This window comes from Oryctolagus cuniculus, chromosome 7 (genome assembly GCF_964237555.1).
Source record: "Oryctolagus cuniculus chromosome 7, mOryCun1.1, whole genome shotgun sequence".
NCBI lineage: Eukaryota > Metazoa > Chordata > Mammalia > Lagomorpha > Leporidae > Oryctolagus > Oryctolagus cuniculus.
Genome location: NC_091438.1, coordinates 46,641,924 through 46,658,076, shown reverse-complemented (window position 1 = coordinate 46,658,076; position 16,153 = coordinate 46,641,924). Strand labels below are relative to the sequence as shown.

At 41.9% G+C, this 16,153-nt stretch overlaps 1 protein-coding gene across 21 annotated transcripts in view; it reads right to left on the bottom strand.

Annotated features, from left to right (window-relative positions):
• Positions 1-16,153, bottom strand: part of POGZ (pogo transposable element derived with ZNF domain) — a 60,941-nt gene that overhangs the window by 30,237 nt on the left and 14,551 nt on the right. For 11 of the 21 annotated variants that reach the window (XM_051856070.2, XM_070076698.1, XM_070076702.1 and 8 more), the window contains 2 exon segments: positions 11,156-11,280; positions 10,075-10,233 (listed from right to left, as the gene is read on the bottom strand). In XM_051856070.2, the coding sequence (XP_051712030.2) occupies positions 10,075-10,233; positions 11,156-11,279 (283 nt within the window). In that variant the 5' untranslated portion in view covers position 11,280. 21 annotated transcript variants of the gene reach the window in all.

The window sequence follows — 16,153 nt, the reverse complement described above, 5'->3', positions numbered from 1 at the left end:
TTGGGTGGGTGGTCTGAAGCCAGAAGTCAGTATTTCCATCTAGGTTTCCCACATGGGTGGCAGGACCCCAACTACTTAGCATTGCTGCTACCTCCCTGAATCTACAATAGCAGGAAGCTGGAATGAGGAGCCACAGCCAGGAATCAAACTAGGCACTCAGATATGGGACATGAATATCCTAATTTGGTGTCTTAACTGCTAGACCAAATGCCCACACCACTTTATCCTTTTTGAACTGAATTATTTGTCTTTTTATTATGAGGTTGTAGCAGTTCTCAGTATATTCTAAATATATGTCCTTATATACTTTCCAGATATATATGATTTGTTAAAATCTTCTCTCATTGAATAGACTGTATTTCTACTTTTCTATTTGTGTACTTTGAAGCATAATAGGTTTTATTTTTAATTTTTTAAATCTTTTTTAGACAGCCAGAGTGGACAGTGAGAGAGAGACACAGAGAGAAAGGTCTTCCTTTACCATTGGTTCACTCCCCAATGGCCGCACCGCGCTGATCCGATGGCAGGAGCCAGGTGCTTCTCCTGGTCTCCCATGCGGGTGCAGGGCCCAAGTACTTGGGCCATCGTCCACTGCGCTCCCGGGCCACAGCAGAGAGCTGGACTGGAAGAGGGGCAACCGGGACAGAATCCGGCACCCCGACCAGGACTAGAACCTAGAAGCCTAGTGAGCCACAGCGCCGGCCCATAATAGGTTTCAATTTTGCTCTAAAGTCCACTTGTATGGGCCAGTGTTGTGGCACACAGGGTTAAAGGCCTAGTCTGCAGCACCAGCATCACATTGGGCGCCGGTTCAAGTTTTGGCTGCTCCACTTCCAATCTAGCTCCCTGCTAATGCAGCTGGGGAAGCAGCAGAGGATGGCCCAAGTGCTTGGGCCCCTGCACCCACATGGGAGATCTGGAAGAAGCTCTTGGCTTCGGATCCACTCAGCTCCGACTATCTGGAGAGTGAACCAGTGGTTGGAAGACCTCTTTGAATCTCCCTCTCTCTGTAACACTATATTTCAAATCAATAAGATAAATATTTTTTTTAAAAGTCCATTTGTGTACTTTTTCCTTGGTAACATAGGCTCTTAACATCATACCTAAGAAACCATTATATAGCCGGCGCCGCGGCTTACTAGGCTAATCCTCCACCTTGCGGCGCCGGCACACCGGGTTCTAGTCCCGGTCGGGGCGCCGGATTCTGTCCCGGTTGCCCCTCTTCCAGGCCAGCTCTCTGCTGTGGCCAGGGAGTGCAGTGGAGGATGGCCCAAGTGCTTGGGCCCTGCACCCCATGGGAGACCAGGATAAGTACCTGGCTCCTGCCATCGGATCAGCGCGGTGCGCCGGCCGCGGCGGCCATTGGAGGGTGAACCAATGGCAAAGGAAGACCTTTCTGTCTCTCTCTCACTGTCCACTCTGCCTGTCAAAAAAAAAAAGAAACCATTATATAACCTGAGGTCATGAAAAAAATTGTTTAATTTGAGAGACAGAGAGAGAAATTTCTCATCCATTGGTTCATTCCTCCAATGTCCAGAAAAGCCAGATCTGGGCCAGGCTGAAGCCAGAGTTTGGAATTCAATCCAGCTCTCCATGTGTTAGCAGAGAGCCAACTACTTGAATCATCATCTGTTGCCTATCAGGGTGCCCATTAGTAGGAATGTGGAAATAGAAATGGAGCCAGGACTTGAACCCAGGCATTTTAATAGGGGATGCTGATGTCCCAAGTAGTATCTTAACCTCTCTGCCAAATGCCTTCCTAAGGTCATAAAAATGTATACAAATTTTTAACAGGTTTACAGTTTTAGCTTTTACATTTAGGTCTTTGATATCCTTAAAGTTAAATCTGTTTACGGTATGAGGTAGGGGTGTATTTACATTCTTTTCCACGTTGACCAAGTATCCAGTCATCCTGGTATCATTTGTCAAAAACAAAACAAAACAAAACAAAAACAACAACAACAAAACACCCAAAAAGCCAAAAACCAACTTTCCCCATTAAACTGTTTTGGCACTCTTGGTGAAAATCAACTGATCAAAGAAGTGAAGGTTTATTTATGAATTCTCAATTGTATTCCATTATTCTGTCTTCCCTTAAATCAACAAGCACCACACTGTCTTGATTACTATAAATTTTGTATTAAGTTATGTAATTAGGAAGTGTGAGTCCTCCAATTTTCTTTTTTCAAGATTATTTTTGTGTATAATTATGATATTCTCTTTTAATCAACACTGTTTTTTTAAAAAATATTTTCTTGTTCCCCAAAATAAATAAATGTTTGAGGATTACCTGTATAACTAGTACAGAACTATATGACATAGAACAGAACTGGGAGGAACACATATTTGTTACAGTGGTTAAGACACTGCTTGGGATGCCTGCCTGCATCTCATATCAGAGTGCCCAGGTTAAAGTCTTGGCTCCACTTCCCAACCATCTTCCTGCTAATGTGCACACTAGGATGCAGCAAGAGGATAGCTCAAGTACTTGGGTCCTTGCCACTCACATGGGAGACCCCAACTGAGCTCACAGCTCCTGGTCCAACCCTGGCTGTTGCACGCATTTGGGAAGTGAATCAATAAATAGAACATTTCTTTGCCTTTCAAATAAATTAAATAAATGAAACAAAATACAAGAATCAGGCATTGTGGTCCCCTGAAATATACTTTTCTGTGCGCCTAATTTAATAACTAGGAAAGGATTACAGATTTTTTTTTTTAAACACATTACCTTCCATGGAACAATAGGTATTTTGGGGTAGAAGACAAAACTGTGTCACCTCCTAGACAAATTGTTAACATTTAGCCAATATAAAATGTTCTAAAAATGTAAATTACAAGGCACAATGCTAAAACACTCTTGAATTTGCTACCCAGTTTAGAGCTGTGCTGTTATTAATACCATCTACATTCTCCTACACTTTCTCAATCCCTGGCCTACCTCCCAGAGGGACCCCTCTCCTCAATTTATGATTATCATTTTTGCTTTCTGAAAATTTTTATTTATTTCATATTTGTATTCAAGAGGCAGAGACAGAGAAAGAGACAGACATCTACCAACCACTGGTTGGTTCACTTCTCAAATACCTACAATGGCTAAGAATGGGCCAAGCTGAAACCAGCAGCCAAGGAACTCCATCTGGATCTCTCACATGGGTGGCAGGTACCCAAGCACTTGTACCAATCACCTGCTGTCTCCCAAGGCGAGCTTTAGCAGAGCCATGACTGGAGCTCAGGCACTCCAATGTGGAAAGTGGGCATCCCAAGCAGTGTCAACCACTGCACCAAATTTTCTTTTTTAAAAAACTAGTTTTGAGGCCGGCGCCGTGGTGTACCATGTGTAAAGTCGTTGCCTGTGGTACCTGCATCCCATATGGGCGCCAGTTTAAATCCTGACTGCTCCACTTCTGATTCAGCCCCCTGCTAATGGCCTGGGAAAACAGTGGAAAATGGCCCAAGTGCTTGGGCCCCTGCATCCACGTGGGAGACCGGATGAAGCTCTGGGCTCCTGGCTTCAGACTGGCTCAGCTCTGGCCATTGCAGCCATTTGGGGAGTGAACCAGCAGATGCAAGATCAATCTCTCTCTTTTAACTCTGCCCTTCAAATAAATAATAAATCATAAAAAAAACCTACTAGCTTTATACACATGAACAATATGTATTTTAGTTGTATTTGTTTTTGGATTTTATTAGAGTAATAATGAGGGTACTTCAGAAACTTAATTCATGAAAATGCAATTAAATATTGTTTGGTTTAGTATAAAAATTTCTGAAATGGTATTATTGTATTATTAATCTACATTTCCCAAGTTACTATTGAGGCTGTACATTTTTTCACATAGGGACTGGTCATTCTTGCTTCCTATTCCATTAAATTCCTGTTCCTGTCCTTTACCCATTCTTCTTCTCTGCTATAGCAGAGAGCTGCATCTGAAGTGGAGCAGCAGGGACTCAACCAGTGCCCATATGGGATACCGGCCCCGTAGGCAGAGGCTTTACCCGCTGCGACATAGCACCAGACCCCGCCCGTTCTTCTTGAGTTATCCTTTTACTACAGATTTTTAATATATCCTAGATATTAATCCTTTGTAAAGTAATAGATGTTGTAAATATTTTCCTCTAGTTTTTGGCTCTTTAAAAATTTTTTTTCCTGAGGCCAGTGCTGTAGTATTTTTTTTTCCTTTTTAACCATGTCTTTAATGTAATGCTATTTTTAAAAAAGATTTATTTATTTATTTATTTGAAAGACAGGGAGAAACAGAGAAATCTTCCATCCACAAGTTCACTTCCCAAAAAACCACAACAACCAGGGCTTGGCTAGGCTGAAGCCAGAAGCTTCATCTGGTCCTCCCACGTGGGTGCAGGTCCCATCTTCCCCACTTTCCCAAGCGCAATAGCAGGGAGCTGGATCAGCAGTGGAGCTGCATGGGGCCGACACAGTGGCACAGCAGGTTAAAGCCCTGGCCTGTAGCGCCGCATCCCATATGGATGCCGGTTCTAGTCCCGGCTGCTCCTCTTCTGATCCAGCTGTCTACCATGGCCTGGGAAAGCAGTAGAAGATGGCCAGAGTCCTTGGGCCCCTGCACCCACGTGGAGAACCACAGGAGGCTCCTGGCTTCAGATCGGCGCAGCTCCGGCCACTGTAGCCAATTGAGGAGTGAACCTGCGGATGGAAGACCTCTCACTCTGTCTCTACCTCTCTCTGTAACTCTTTCAAATAAAAAAAAAAAAAAAAAGTAAAGCTGCCAGGACTTGAACCAGCAACCAGATGAGACGCCAGCGTCACAGGCTGTGGCTTACCTGCTATACCACAACCCCAGCCCCTCTATTTTTTTTAAAGATGTATTTATTTATTTATTTATTTGAAAGAGCGTGATAGAAGGACAGTCAGAAAGATATCTTCTACCTGCTGGTTCACTCCCCAAATGGCTGTAACAGCCAGGAGCCAGGAATTCCATCCTGATCTCCTAACAGGTGACAGGGGCCCAAATGCTTGGGCTATCATCTGCTGCCTTCCCAGGTGCATTAGCAAGAAGCTCGATAGGAAGCAGAGAAGCCAGGACTCAAACCGGCACTCTTATATAAGATGCTGGTATCACAAGAGGTGGCTTAACCCTCTGAGCGACAATGCCAGCCTATAATGTAGTTCTATTTATTAATCTTATTCTTTATGGTTAGCCCATTTTTATATTTGGTTTAAGATATTTCCCTCTTATGAGACCACAAAAACATTCTCATATTTTCTTTTTTTTTTTAAGATTTTATTTATTTTATTTGAGAGGTAGAGTTACAGACAGTGAGAGGGAGAGACAGAGAGAAAGGTCTTCCTTCCACTGGTTACTCTCCAAATGGCTGCAATGGCCGGAACTGCGCCTATCCAAAGCCAGGAGACAGGCGCTTCCTCCCGGTCTCCCACTGCTCTCCCAGGCCACAGCAGAGAGCTGGATTGGAAGAGGAGCAACCAGGACTCGAACCAGTGTCCACATGGGATGCCAGAACTGCAGGCAGAGGATTAACTTACTGTGCCGTGGTGCCGGCCCCCTCATATTTTCTTCTCAAAGTTTTTTTTTGTGAAGACTTATTTATTTATTTGAAAGGCAGAGTTAGAGCAAGCTAGAGCACGGGGAGTGGGGAGAGAATCTTCCATCTGCTGGTTCACTCTCCAAATGGCTGCAACAGCCAGGAATCAGGAGCTTCTTTTGCATCTCCCACATGGGTGCGGGGGCCCAAGCACTTCAGCCATCCCTCTGCTGCTTTCCCAGGCCATCACCAAGGAGCTGAATCAGAAGTGGAATAGCTGAGCTGTGAACTGGAGCCCATATGGGATGCTGGCATGACTTAATCCACTATGCCACAGAGCTGGCCCCTCTTCTAAAAGTGTTCAAGCTCTGCTTCGTGTATGTGTAACAGTAGGGAACCATTTTTTCACCATGAACCTGAACAGCATTTATAGTCTCATTCCTTCTTCTCCAATGATCTGTGTGCCACTTTTGTCATCTATTAAGTTTCCATATGTGCATAGGTCCTTATATTGTAGACCCTTATGTCAATTTCATCCAGCTTAAGTTTCACAACCTTTTTTTTCCCCTTAAAAGTTTTTTAATTGAAACAAAAAGTGTACATATTTATGGGCTACCACAGTGATATTTCAATATATGTATACATTGTGTAATCTTCCAATCAGGGTAAGCATATCCATCTCCTCAACTATTTATCATTTGTTTGTGGTGAAAACATTGAAAATCCTGTCTTCTAGCTTTAAAAAAGTGTTTTACATTTTACCTGAGGAAGAGAGGGAGAGACAGATTCTTTACTCTCCACCTATCTCATGTTGAACTTGCAACCTTTATTCTTGACAAATCTGCCTATTTGGTATGTGTCATTTCTGATTACCTCAGAAAGTTCATGGAGGGGACAGTGTTGTGGCACAGCAATGTTAAGCCACTGTCTGCAACACCAGCAACCCATATGCATGCTGGTTCAAGTCCCAGCTGCCTTACTTCCAATCTAGCTCCCTGCTAATGCAGGCGGGAAAGCAGCAGAAGATGGTTCAAATGCTTGGGTTCCTGCACCCATATGGCAGACCAGAAGAAGATCCTGGATCCTGGCTTCGGCCTGACCCACCCCAGGGCCACTGTGGCCATTTGGGAAGTAACCAACAAATAGAAGAGCACTCTCTCTGTTAACTCTGCCTTTCAAATAAATAAATGCTTTTAAAAAACTTTTAAAAAGTTCATGGAAAATTGAATTAAAAGACAAGATTGTTTTGGTGGAAAGTATTTAGGAATTCAGGCACAAAGTTCACAGTTAAGGGGGCCAGCATTGTGGCACAGTGCGTTAAACTGCTGCCTGCAAGTCAGCATCCCATATGGGCGCCTGTTAGTGTTCCGGATGCTCCACTATCGATCCAGCTCCCTGGTAATAGTCTGAGAAAAGCAGTGGAATATGGGCCAAGTGCTTGGCCCCTGACACACATGTAGGGGACCCAGATGAAGCTCAAGCTCCTGGCTCCAGCCTTGCCCAGTGCTGGCGTTGTGGCTATCTAGGGAGCAAACCAGTAGATGGAAGTTCTCTGTCTCAAAATAACAAATTTCTTTCAAAATAATAAATAAATATTTTTTTAGAAAAGTTCATGGTAGGGCCGGTGCCACGGCTCACTAGGCTAATCCTCTGCCTGTGGCGCCGGCACACCGGGTTCTAGTCCCGGTTGTCCCTCTTCCAGTCCAGCTCTCTGCTGTGGCCCGGGAAGGCAGTGGAGGATGGCCCAAGTGCTTGGGCCCCTGGACCTGCATGGGAGACCAGGAGGAAGCACCTGGCTCCTGGCTTCGGATTGTCACAGCGCGCCAGCCGTAGCGGCCATTTGGGGGGTGAAGCAATGGAAAAAGGAAGACCTTTCTCTCTCTCTCTCTCTCTCTCTCTCACTAACTCTGCCTGTCACAAAAAAAAAAAAAAAAAAAAAAAAAGAAAAAAAAAAGAAAAAGAAAAAGAAAAGAAAAGTTCATGGTAAGGTAAGTTAGACAACTTCTCAAATAGACATTTAAAACTTATAAACCTTGAATAGGGTGACTACTGATAATGATTCTGTGTATCTCAAAAAAGCTGGAAGGGTCAGGCAGTTATTTGGTACGGGGTTAGGCTGTCACTTGAGACTTCCACATCCTGTATGAGTACCTGCAACTGAGTCTTGGCTCCACTTCTGAATCTAGCTTCCTGCTAAGACACACCCTAGGAGGCAGGCTGTGATGGCACAAGTTTTTGGGTCACTGCCACCCACGTGGGATTGTGTTCCTGGTTTCTGACTTCAGTCTGGCCCAACCCTGTCAGCTGTTGCAGACATTTGGGGAATGAACTGGCAAATGTAATATTTCTTTGTATTTGTCTCTGTGTGTGTGTCTCTCTGTGCTTCTCTGCCTTTCAAATAAAAAGCATTTGTTTAAAGTAAGAAAATCCTGTCATTCTAAGTGAAATAAATCAGGCATAAAATTACAAATACTGCATGATCTCACTTACATGTGGAATCCAAAAGAGGTGAACTCATAGATGGGAATGTGGTGCAGTGGTTAATTGCTGTTTGGGACACCCATATCCCATACTGGAGTGCCTGGTTTGAGTCTCAGCTCCTCTGCTTCCAACACAGCTTTCTATGAATGTGTACCCTGAGACATACTGGTGCTCAAGTAGTTGGGTCCCAAACATGTGGGAGATCTGAATGGAGTTCTGGACGCCAGGCTTTGACCTGGCCCAGTCCTGGCTGTCGTTGGCATTTGGGGAATAAACCAATGAATGGAAGCTCGCTCTCTGTGTTTCAAATATGCGAGGTGATAGATAATAGCTTGATTCAATCATTTCACAATGTATAAACAGATATCAAAGCATGTTGTAGACCGTAAATATATGCAGTTTTTATTTGTCACATAAACTTCTAAGCCTGAGGATGCTCACCATAGTGTTGTTTTTAAATCACTAAAAATTAGGATCCTATTAAATGTCAAACAATAAGGGAATGCCATATGTAAATGGTTATATCCAAAAATAAGAACTCCATATACCCTTCTAGTAGAAATACAAGCCGATACATTCTGGGATGGCTAATCTAGAAAAAATATCTACCAAAATCCTTTTTAAAAATTATGACTTCTGATCCAACAATGACTCTTATAAATGCATTCTCAGGATTAAATGTAACAAAAGATTTAGAGGCTGGTGCTGTGGCGTAGCGGGTAAAGCTGCCGCCTGCAGTGCCAGCATCCCATATGGGTGCCAGTTCGAGACCCAACTGCTCCATTTCCAATCCAGCTCTCTGCTATGGCCTGGGAAAGCACTAGAAGATGGCCCAAGTCCTTGAGCCCCTGCACTTGTGTGGGAGATCTGGGAGAAGCTCCTGGCTCCTGCTTCAGATCAGCACAGCTCCAGCTGTGCCAGCCATTTGAGGAGTGAACCAGAAGATGGAAGACCTCTCTCTCTCTCTGCCTCTGCCTCTCTATGGGTCTGCCTTTCAAATAAATAAATAAATCTTAAAAAAAAAAAGATTCAGAGGGATGTTCATTGTAATGCTTTAAAATAGCGATATATTCTTTTATAACCTACTGTGAATATGTTAAGTAATGGGAAATACAGTGAGTCCTCAAAAATGTTTTATTTACCTCATATGAAGGGGGAAAGTAGCTAAAGAAAGTAATACAGCATATATGATCCCATTTTTTATAAATAGCAAATCACTACATTTACTATATAAACATTTACAAAAGTACACATACACAATGAACGTTATAAAATATTATCTCCAGGTGGTATGATTACAGTTAAGATTTTTCTTTTACTTTCTGGTTTTTCTACAGTACACATACTATTCTTGCAGTAATAGAACTATTTTATTTTTCAAGTTAATAAAATAATTAAAAAACAAGACCCTTGTAGCAATGCAATGATTCTATGAAAGTACGTATTTTAGTTACAAATATTGAGAAATAACCTGTCAATAACTCTTCTTCAGAGTGTAAAAATTGCCAGAAATGAAAGACAAACCAATATTCTGTCATCTCTCTAGCCAATAAATATACTACAAACACTACTCTTTAGCCACTCTCTCCAGGTCAGCACTAACCTCATCCTACCTTGCATACCCAGGAACCAATAAACCAATATCCAGGAATTCAATAAATGAATGTGCCCAGAGAAATCACAGAACAAAACTGCCCTGGGAAAATCCTTCCACACTAACGGGATCCTTCTAATTGAGAAAACAAAAGCAAAAACACCACCAACCAACCAAACAAAAGCCCCAGATCTCTTTTTTCAGCATGAATTTTAAGTTTATATTTTGTCTCCCAGAGATGATCAGTATCAAGAACCTGCTGCCCTCTTCCTTGAAACACCAGCATCGATTCAGCACCAACTTAAAAGGAACAGCACCACCTACAGAATCACCTCCATACCAGAAAACCATTATTAAGTTCATTCTCCAACTAGCGGAACCACACCAGCACCACACTGAACAAGGATAGCTGTCCCTGAGACCTTTTTTATTCTCTCACCCCTCTAGCCCAGGAGGAATTTCCCAGTAATCCCACTTACCATTGTTGTTGGCAATTAGTGTGACAAGAGTCTTCTTTGTACTGTCGCTGTTCTGTGCCCCGCTGCTACTAACGGTGGTGGATGTAGAGAGGTGCCCAGCAACAGAAGCATGGGCAGCGATGGGCCCTGGAGCCGAGACTGGCTGCTGGCTCACAGAAACTGTGGGGAAGGGGAGGCATAGTCACTCGGAGACAGGGACAGATGACACTAAAGGATACTGCTCTAGTTTTCCCTTTAACCTATAACCAGAGATTCCTATCTCGTTCACAGACCCCAACTGTTCATATGTTTTCTCCTTCTAGTTGTCCCTTAGTCTACCACTTAGATGCAATCTCCTTGTCTTACGTTTCCTGCTTAATTAAGTTAGAACACTGGGCCACTGCAGCAGGATTTTACTGTTTTGCTTACACAGCACAAACAAGCTAGGACTCAAAGGCTTATCGTCACCACTACTATTATTTGTAACTACACGTATTAAGCCATCCACAAGACCCTAAACTCTGTCCTGTTTCAGACTAAACCAATGCCATCTTCAGGTCTCAAGGAAGGGAAGATTATGGTACAGTTTAAGGGAGAAAAAGAACTGCAACCCACTTTCTGAATTCAGGGTAACCTAGAACATGATCCTATAATATCAACTTTATGAAAGAGAAGCTAACACACCTAAATTTCTGAACTGTTCTTGAAGACAAACACAAAGGAATTTCTGCTCAGCTCACAAATAAAACCAAGTTCAAGTAAAACAAAAACAAAAGCAGACTATAGGAACCTGTTTTTGTAAAGAGCTCTGACACGTATCACCACTTTGCATTCACACATCATCTGGTAAGAGGACTGCTCAATGCTTGATGAACATTAGTTAATCCAACCTCTCAATGTTTTTAATGAAATAAATACAGCTTTTCTAATTTTACGGATGAGAAAACTGATACACTCACAAGCTAGTGCAAGGAAAAGACGGGAAGACCAGTGCCACAATAAGGCATCCCTGGATTCTTAAAGTCCTTCTCCACCTCACACTTAACCAAAACGCCTGTGAGTTTATTTAAACAGCAATCTATGATCAAAGGGCTTTTGTTACCTGCAGGAGTTTTATCCACTGAATTGTAATCTTCAACTACAGAGTCCTCGATGACGTCACTGATTTTCTGCCACGGCTCCAACTCTTCCTCCTCACATTCCATAAATAAGTCGGTGTCCGCCATGCTACAATAAGAAAAACTTAAGTAAGTACTGATCTAAGAATAGAATAAATAATTTTTTTTTTTTTTTTGGACGGGCAGAGTTAGACAGTGAGAGAGAGAGAAAGACAGAGAGAAAGGTCTTCCTTCTGTTGGTTCACCCCCCCAAATGGCTGCTACGGCTGATGCGCTGCGCTGATCCAAAGCCAAGAGCCAAGTGCTTCCTCCTGGTCTCCCATGCGGGTGCAGAGGCCCAAGCACTTGGGCCATCCTCCACTGCCTTCCCAGGCCACAGCAGAGAGCTGGACTGGAAGAGGAGCAACTGGGACAGAATCTGGTGCCCCAACTGGGACTAGAACCCGGGGTGCCAACGCTGCAGGCGGAGGATTAGCCTAGTGAGCCACGGCGCCGGCCTAGAATAAATAATTTTATACACAATACAGATTCAGAGTCTTGCCTCCACTGGAAATCTACTCCATTTAAGCTCCTTCTATCATTTTCCTTAACCTCCTCCCATCTTCAAGGATTTGGAATTACATCTTTCATTTTCAAATATTAGAATCTCACAGAAAAGTATTTAAAGATTTTATTTAATTATTTGAGAGGGAGGCAGAGTTACAGAGAGAGGGAGACAGAGAGAAAGGTCTTCCACATGCTGGTTTACTCCCCAAATGGCCTCAATGGCCAGAGCTGGGTTAGTCTGAAGCCAGGAGCCAGAAGCTTCTTCCAGGTCTTCCACATGAGTACAGGGGGCCCAACCATTTAGGCCATTTTCCACTGCTCTCCCAGGCCATAGCAGAGAGATGGATTGCAAGTGGAGCAGCTGAAACTGAAACGGCCGCCCATATGGAATGCCAGAGCTGCAGAAGGAGGATTCGTCTACTATGCCACAGTGCCAGCCCCTGAGAGTTTATTGTACAATATCTATGGCAGGTTACAATACCTACAGAATGAGGCAAGGAGGTATCATACAAGTGTAGGTTGGATCCAGTCTTTATTTAAAATTAGTATTTTGTTCATTCTGAATTATTTTATATTAAAACCGATCTTTTTAAAATGACACAACAAAATACTCTATTTGTGACTACCGAGCCTCTCTGTGCTCCTTTAAATTCTGGACCTGAAAATTTTACTTGTCGCACTGTAGTCCCAGTCCTACTACATTGTACTTCGAGCCTAGAAAATGCTGGAAGCTACTTCACCATGATTTTGGAGCCTACATTAATTTGAAAAAATACCTCTTTGTAAAGTAAAGCATACATCTTTGCATTGCAAATAAAAACTGTTGCTATTCTGCCCTCCAACGTTAGCTGATGGTGGTTCAGTTTGTGTCAAGGAATGGGAACAGCATTACTATTCAATGTTCAAATAAAATCTTTAATGCAAAGGCTTCCAGCGCCCTTGATTTTTTTTTTTTTTTTTTGTACCCTATCCATAAGTCAAGAAAACCAAAACCAACATACCCTTTCTGTTTATCAAGTAGCTAGGTTGTCACAACCTGACAGCAGCAGTTTGGGAGGTGCCCAACAGATGGCGTTATTCCCCTTGAAAACAAAATGTCCCGCATTGTCCTAGTAAGTTATCAATAACCAGGAGCAGTTTTTTTTTTTTAAGATTCATTTATTGGGGCCAGTGCTCTGGCACAGTGGGTTAATGCCCTGGCCGAAGGCGCCAGCATCCCATACGGACACGGGTTCGAGACCTGGCTGCTCCGCTTCTGATCGAGCTCTCTGCTGTGGCCTGGGAAAGCAGTAGCAGATGGCCCAAGTCCTTGGGCCCCTACACTCACCTGGGAGACCTGGAAGAAGCTCCTGATTTCGGATCGGTGCCAACTCTAGTCGTTGTCACCATCTGGGGAGTGAACCATTGGATGGAAGACCTCTCTCTCTGCCTCTCTTTCTCTCTCTGTGTAACTTTCAATTAAGTAAATAAATATTAAAAAAAAAAAAAAAGATTCATGTATTTATTTACTTTAAAGGCAGAGCAACAGAGACAGACTTCCCAGCTGCTGATTCAAATGGCTGCAATGGCCAGGGCTGGGTCTGGCTGAAGCCAGGAGCCAGGAACTCCATCTCTTATATGGGTGGCAGAAGCCTAGGCATTTGGATCATTATTCCCTGTCTTCTAAGTGCATCAGCAGGAAGCTGAATCAGAAGCACAGAAGCCAGGAGTTAAACGAGCACTTGGATAAGAGATGCTAGCACTGCAGACAGTGGCTTAACCTGCTGTGCTATACAACCCCAGCCCAGGGAAACCAGTTTTAATTGGTAAAGTGCTTAAGTTGATTGTAACTGGTCTCCAATTTTCTACTTTAATTATTTTGTCTCTCCCAACTAAAACTACAAAGAGGGGAGGGCATTTAAGTTATCACCTTAAATTCTCTCATTTTAAAATATGCAAGACAACGTTAACAGAAATTGAGTTAAAAAGCAATCAATTCAATATTATAGGCATTCTTCGAGCTTAAGACTGTAATTTCCAATGTAGTATCATGGGAAATATTACATTCTAAACAACTTTCCCTAATTTTATCCCATAACTTTTTAGAGCTCAGAGTCAATAGATAATGTATAAACATCAAACATGCAACAGAATGAGGAGTAACAATTGTGATGGTACCTCCGCAGGCAGTTCAGGACTCCCTTCAAGCTCTGATCAGCTACAAGCTCTCCTTACATAATGCTGACAACCTTCCTTTGGAATAAACACAGCCATCAGAATGTAAACTGTGGCTTATGATGTCACAGTATGGATTATTTTTTTTAAAGATTTGTTTATTTATTTAATTGAAAGGCAGAGTTAGAGGGAGAGAGACAGAGATCTTCCATCTGCTGGTTCACTCTCCAAATGGGCACAATGGCTTGAGTTGAGCCGGTCTGAAGCCAGGAGACAGGAGACATCCCCTGGATGTCCTCTGTGGGTGCAAAGGCCCAAGCACTTAGGCCATCTCCCGCTGCTTTCCCAGGTGCATTAGCAGGGAGTGGGATCTGAAATGAACCAGCTGGGACTCGAACGGGCACCCATGTGGGAGGCCCGCATCACAGGCCACAGCTTTACCCTCTACACCACAGCACTGGCCCTGGATATTTTATTAGCATATCCAAACGGTTAGTATTAATTCAAATATTTATACTATCTAAAATACTAAGTTTCCTATGTTTTATCTTGTGAAACAATGAATTTTAATAAAGACCCTGAACATTTCCTTATCTAGCCATCAAAGTGAAATTATGTTCTTCTCACAAAAAAAGGAACTCTAAGAAATGGTAAGAGATGAAAGGGAAATCTGAAAAGATGTTTATGTCCTAACTACTTTTTAATCAACTGAGAAAATTAATTCCTCTCCTCAGGTGTTAAGTACTGCAGAGACACCAATGTAAATTAAAACTCAAAAGAGAAAGAAAATTCCATTTTATTGGGAAATATTTCATATTTTTTATAAAGAGTTAACCCAGAAAATAGTCAAGTCTGCTGACCAAGCACAGTTTACAGACTTACACACAAAACATTTCTCAAAGATGTTGAAACTAAGGTTTTCAAACAGTTCTCAAGACCAAGACTGTTAGCTCAGATTGTGATCAATTCCTTTCATCTACAGTTCAGGGTCAAAAAGATGGTCATGCCACAATAGAAACATCAACCTAAATTATATACTTGACACACTTTAAACAAAAAATGCAAATGTGGCATACCTCTTGTAATTGTCCAGTTATCAGAAAGAGTCTTCATCAGTGTGATGAAATGTAGCATTTACTATTTCTTCCAAGAAACATCATTCTCTATAGTCTTTGATGTGACCCATGGCATATAATCACCTTTCAAGTATTTTTTATCAAATAAAATAAGTGATTATTAATTATGTAGTATTAAAATGTGCAGCTCTTCCCAAACTACTATTCCATTCACATTTAACCTCTTACTATGACAAACCTTTAAATTAACTTCTCACAAGAAAAAAAAAACAAACACAAATTTTCCCACCTCTTTCCTATGATTCTGCTACAAAGGATAGATATATTCACAGCCATGGATTCCACCATACCAAAAAATAAATAAATCCCATAGCATATATATATAAAATATTTGTTTGATAATCAATCCTTACTCAATTTAGGAGCATTTTTATTTCTTCTGAAAAAAATGCATCAGATAAAAATATGAGTTTCAGGAATTCAAGGTCAGCCACAGTGCTGCATCAGGAGAAAAACCCTGATGGACTGTAAATCTGAGGCTCATACTGTAACTCAGTGAAGGGGAAAATTTTCATCATACTACAACTATGAGTTTCTAAATCAAGATGGTAGTGGTTCCTTTCCTGCCATTTGTATTGAGATATAGATTTTAATTAAATATAAAAATATTGACAAATGTATCTGTCAGGTCAGAAATTATCAACTCAAAACTGATTTTGTTTTATTTCTACACCCATCTCCCTATTATTTTTGTGTGTGTGTGTGTAACTCTGACTTTCAAATAATACCCATCTTCCTATTATTTTAAAACAAACCCCTAACATCATATTTGTAAATAATTTTGAATTCAGCTCTAGAATATAAATACTTAAAGAGTATAATAAAAAAAATCAGTGCCTAAAACACTGATATTCCCTTAAAATCAAATATCTAGTTAACATTCAAATTTCAAATCCTCTCAAATATCATACTTTTAAAAGTCTGTCTGAGTTAGGATCCAAATAACGTCCATAACTTTTGGCTATTTTCCTCCCTGTAATGTGTGTGAAGGAACCAAGCCACCTCCTGTAGCTGCCTACACCTGGGATTACTGCTGACTACATACAGGTGGCATTATGATTAGGCACCTCCGTCCTCTAGAGACCCCGCCAATTGATAGCTGCATCTAGAGGCCTGATTAGATGCAAGTTTAGCTTTTTTCTCTCC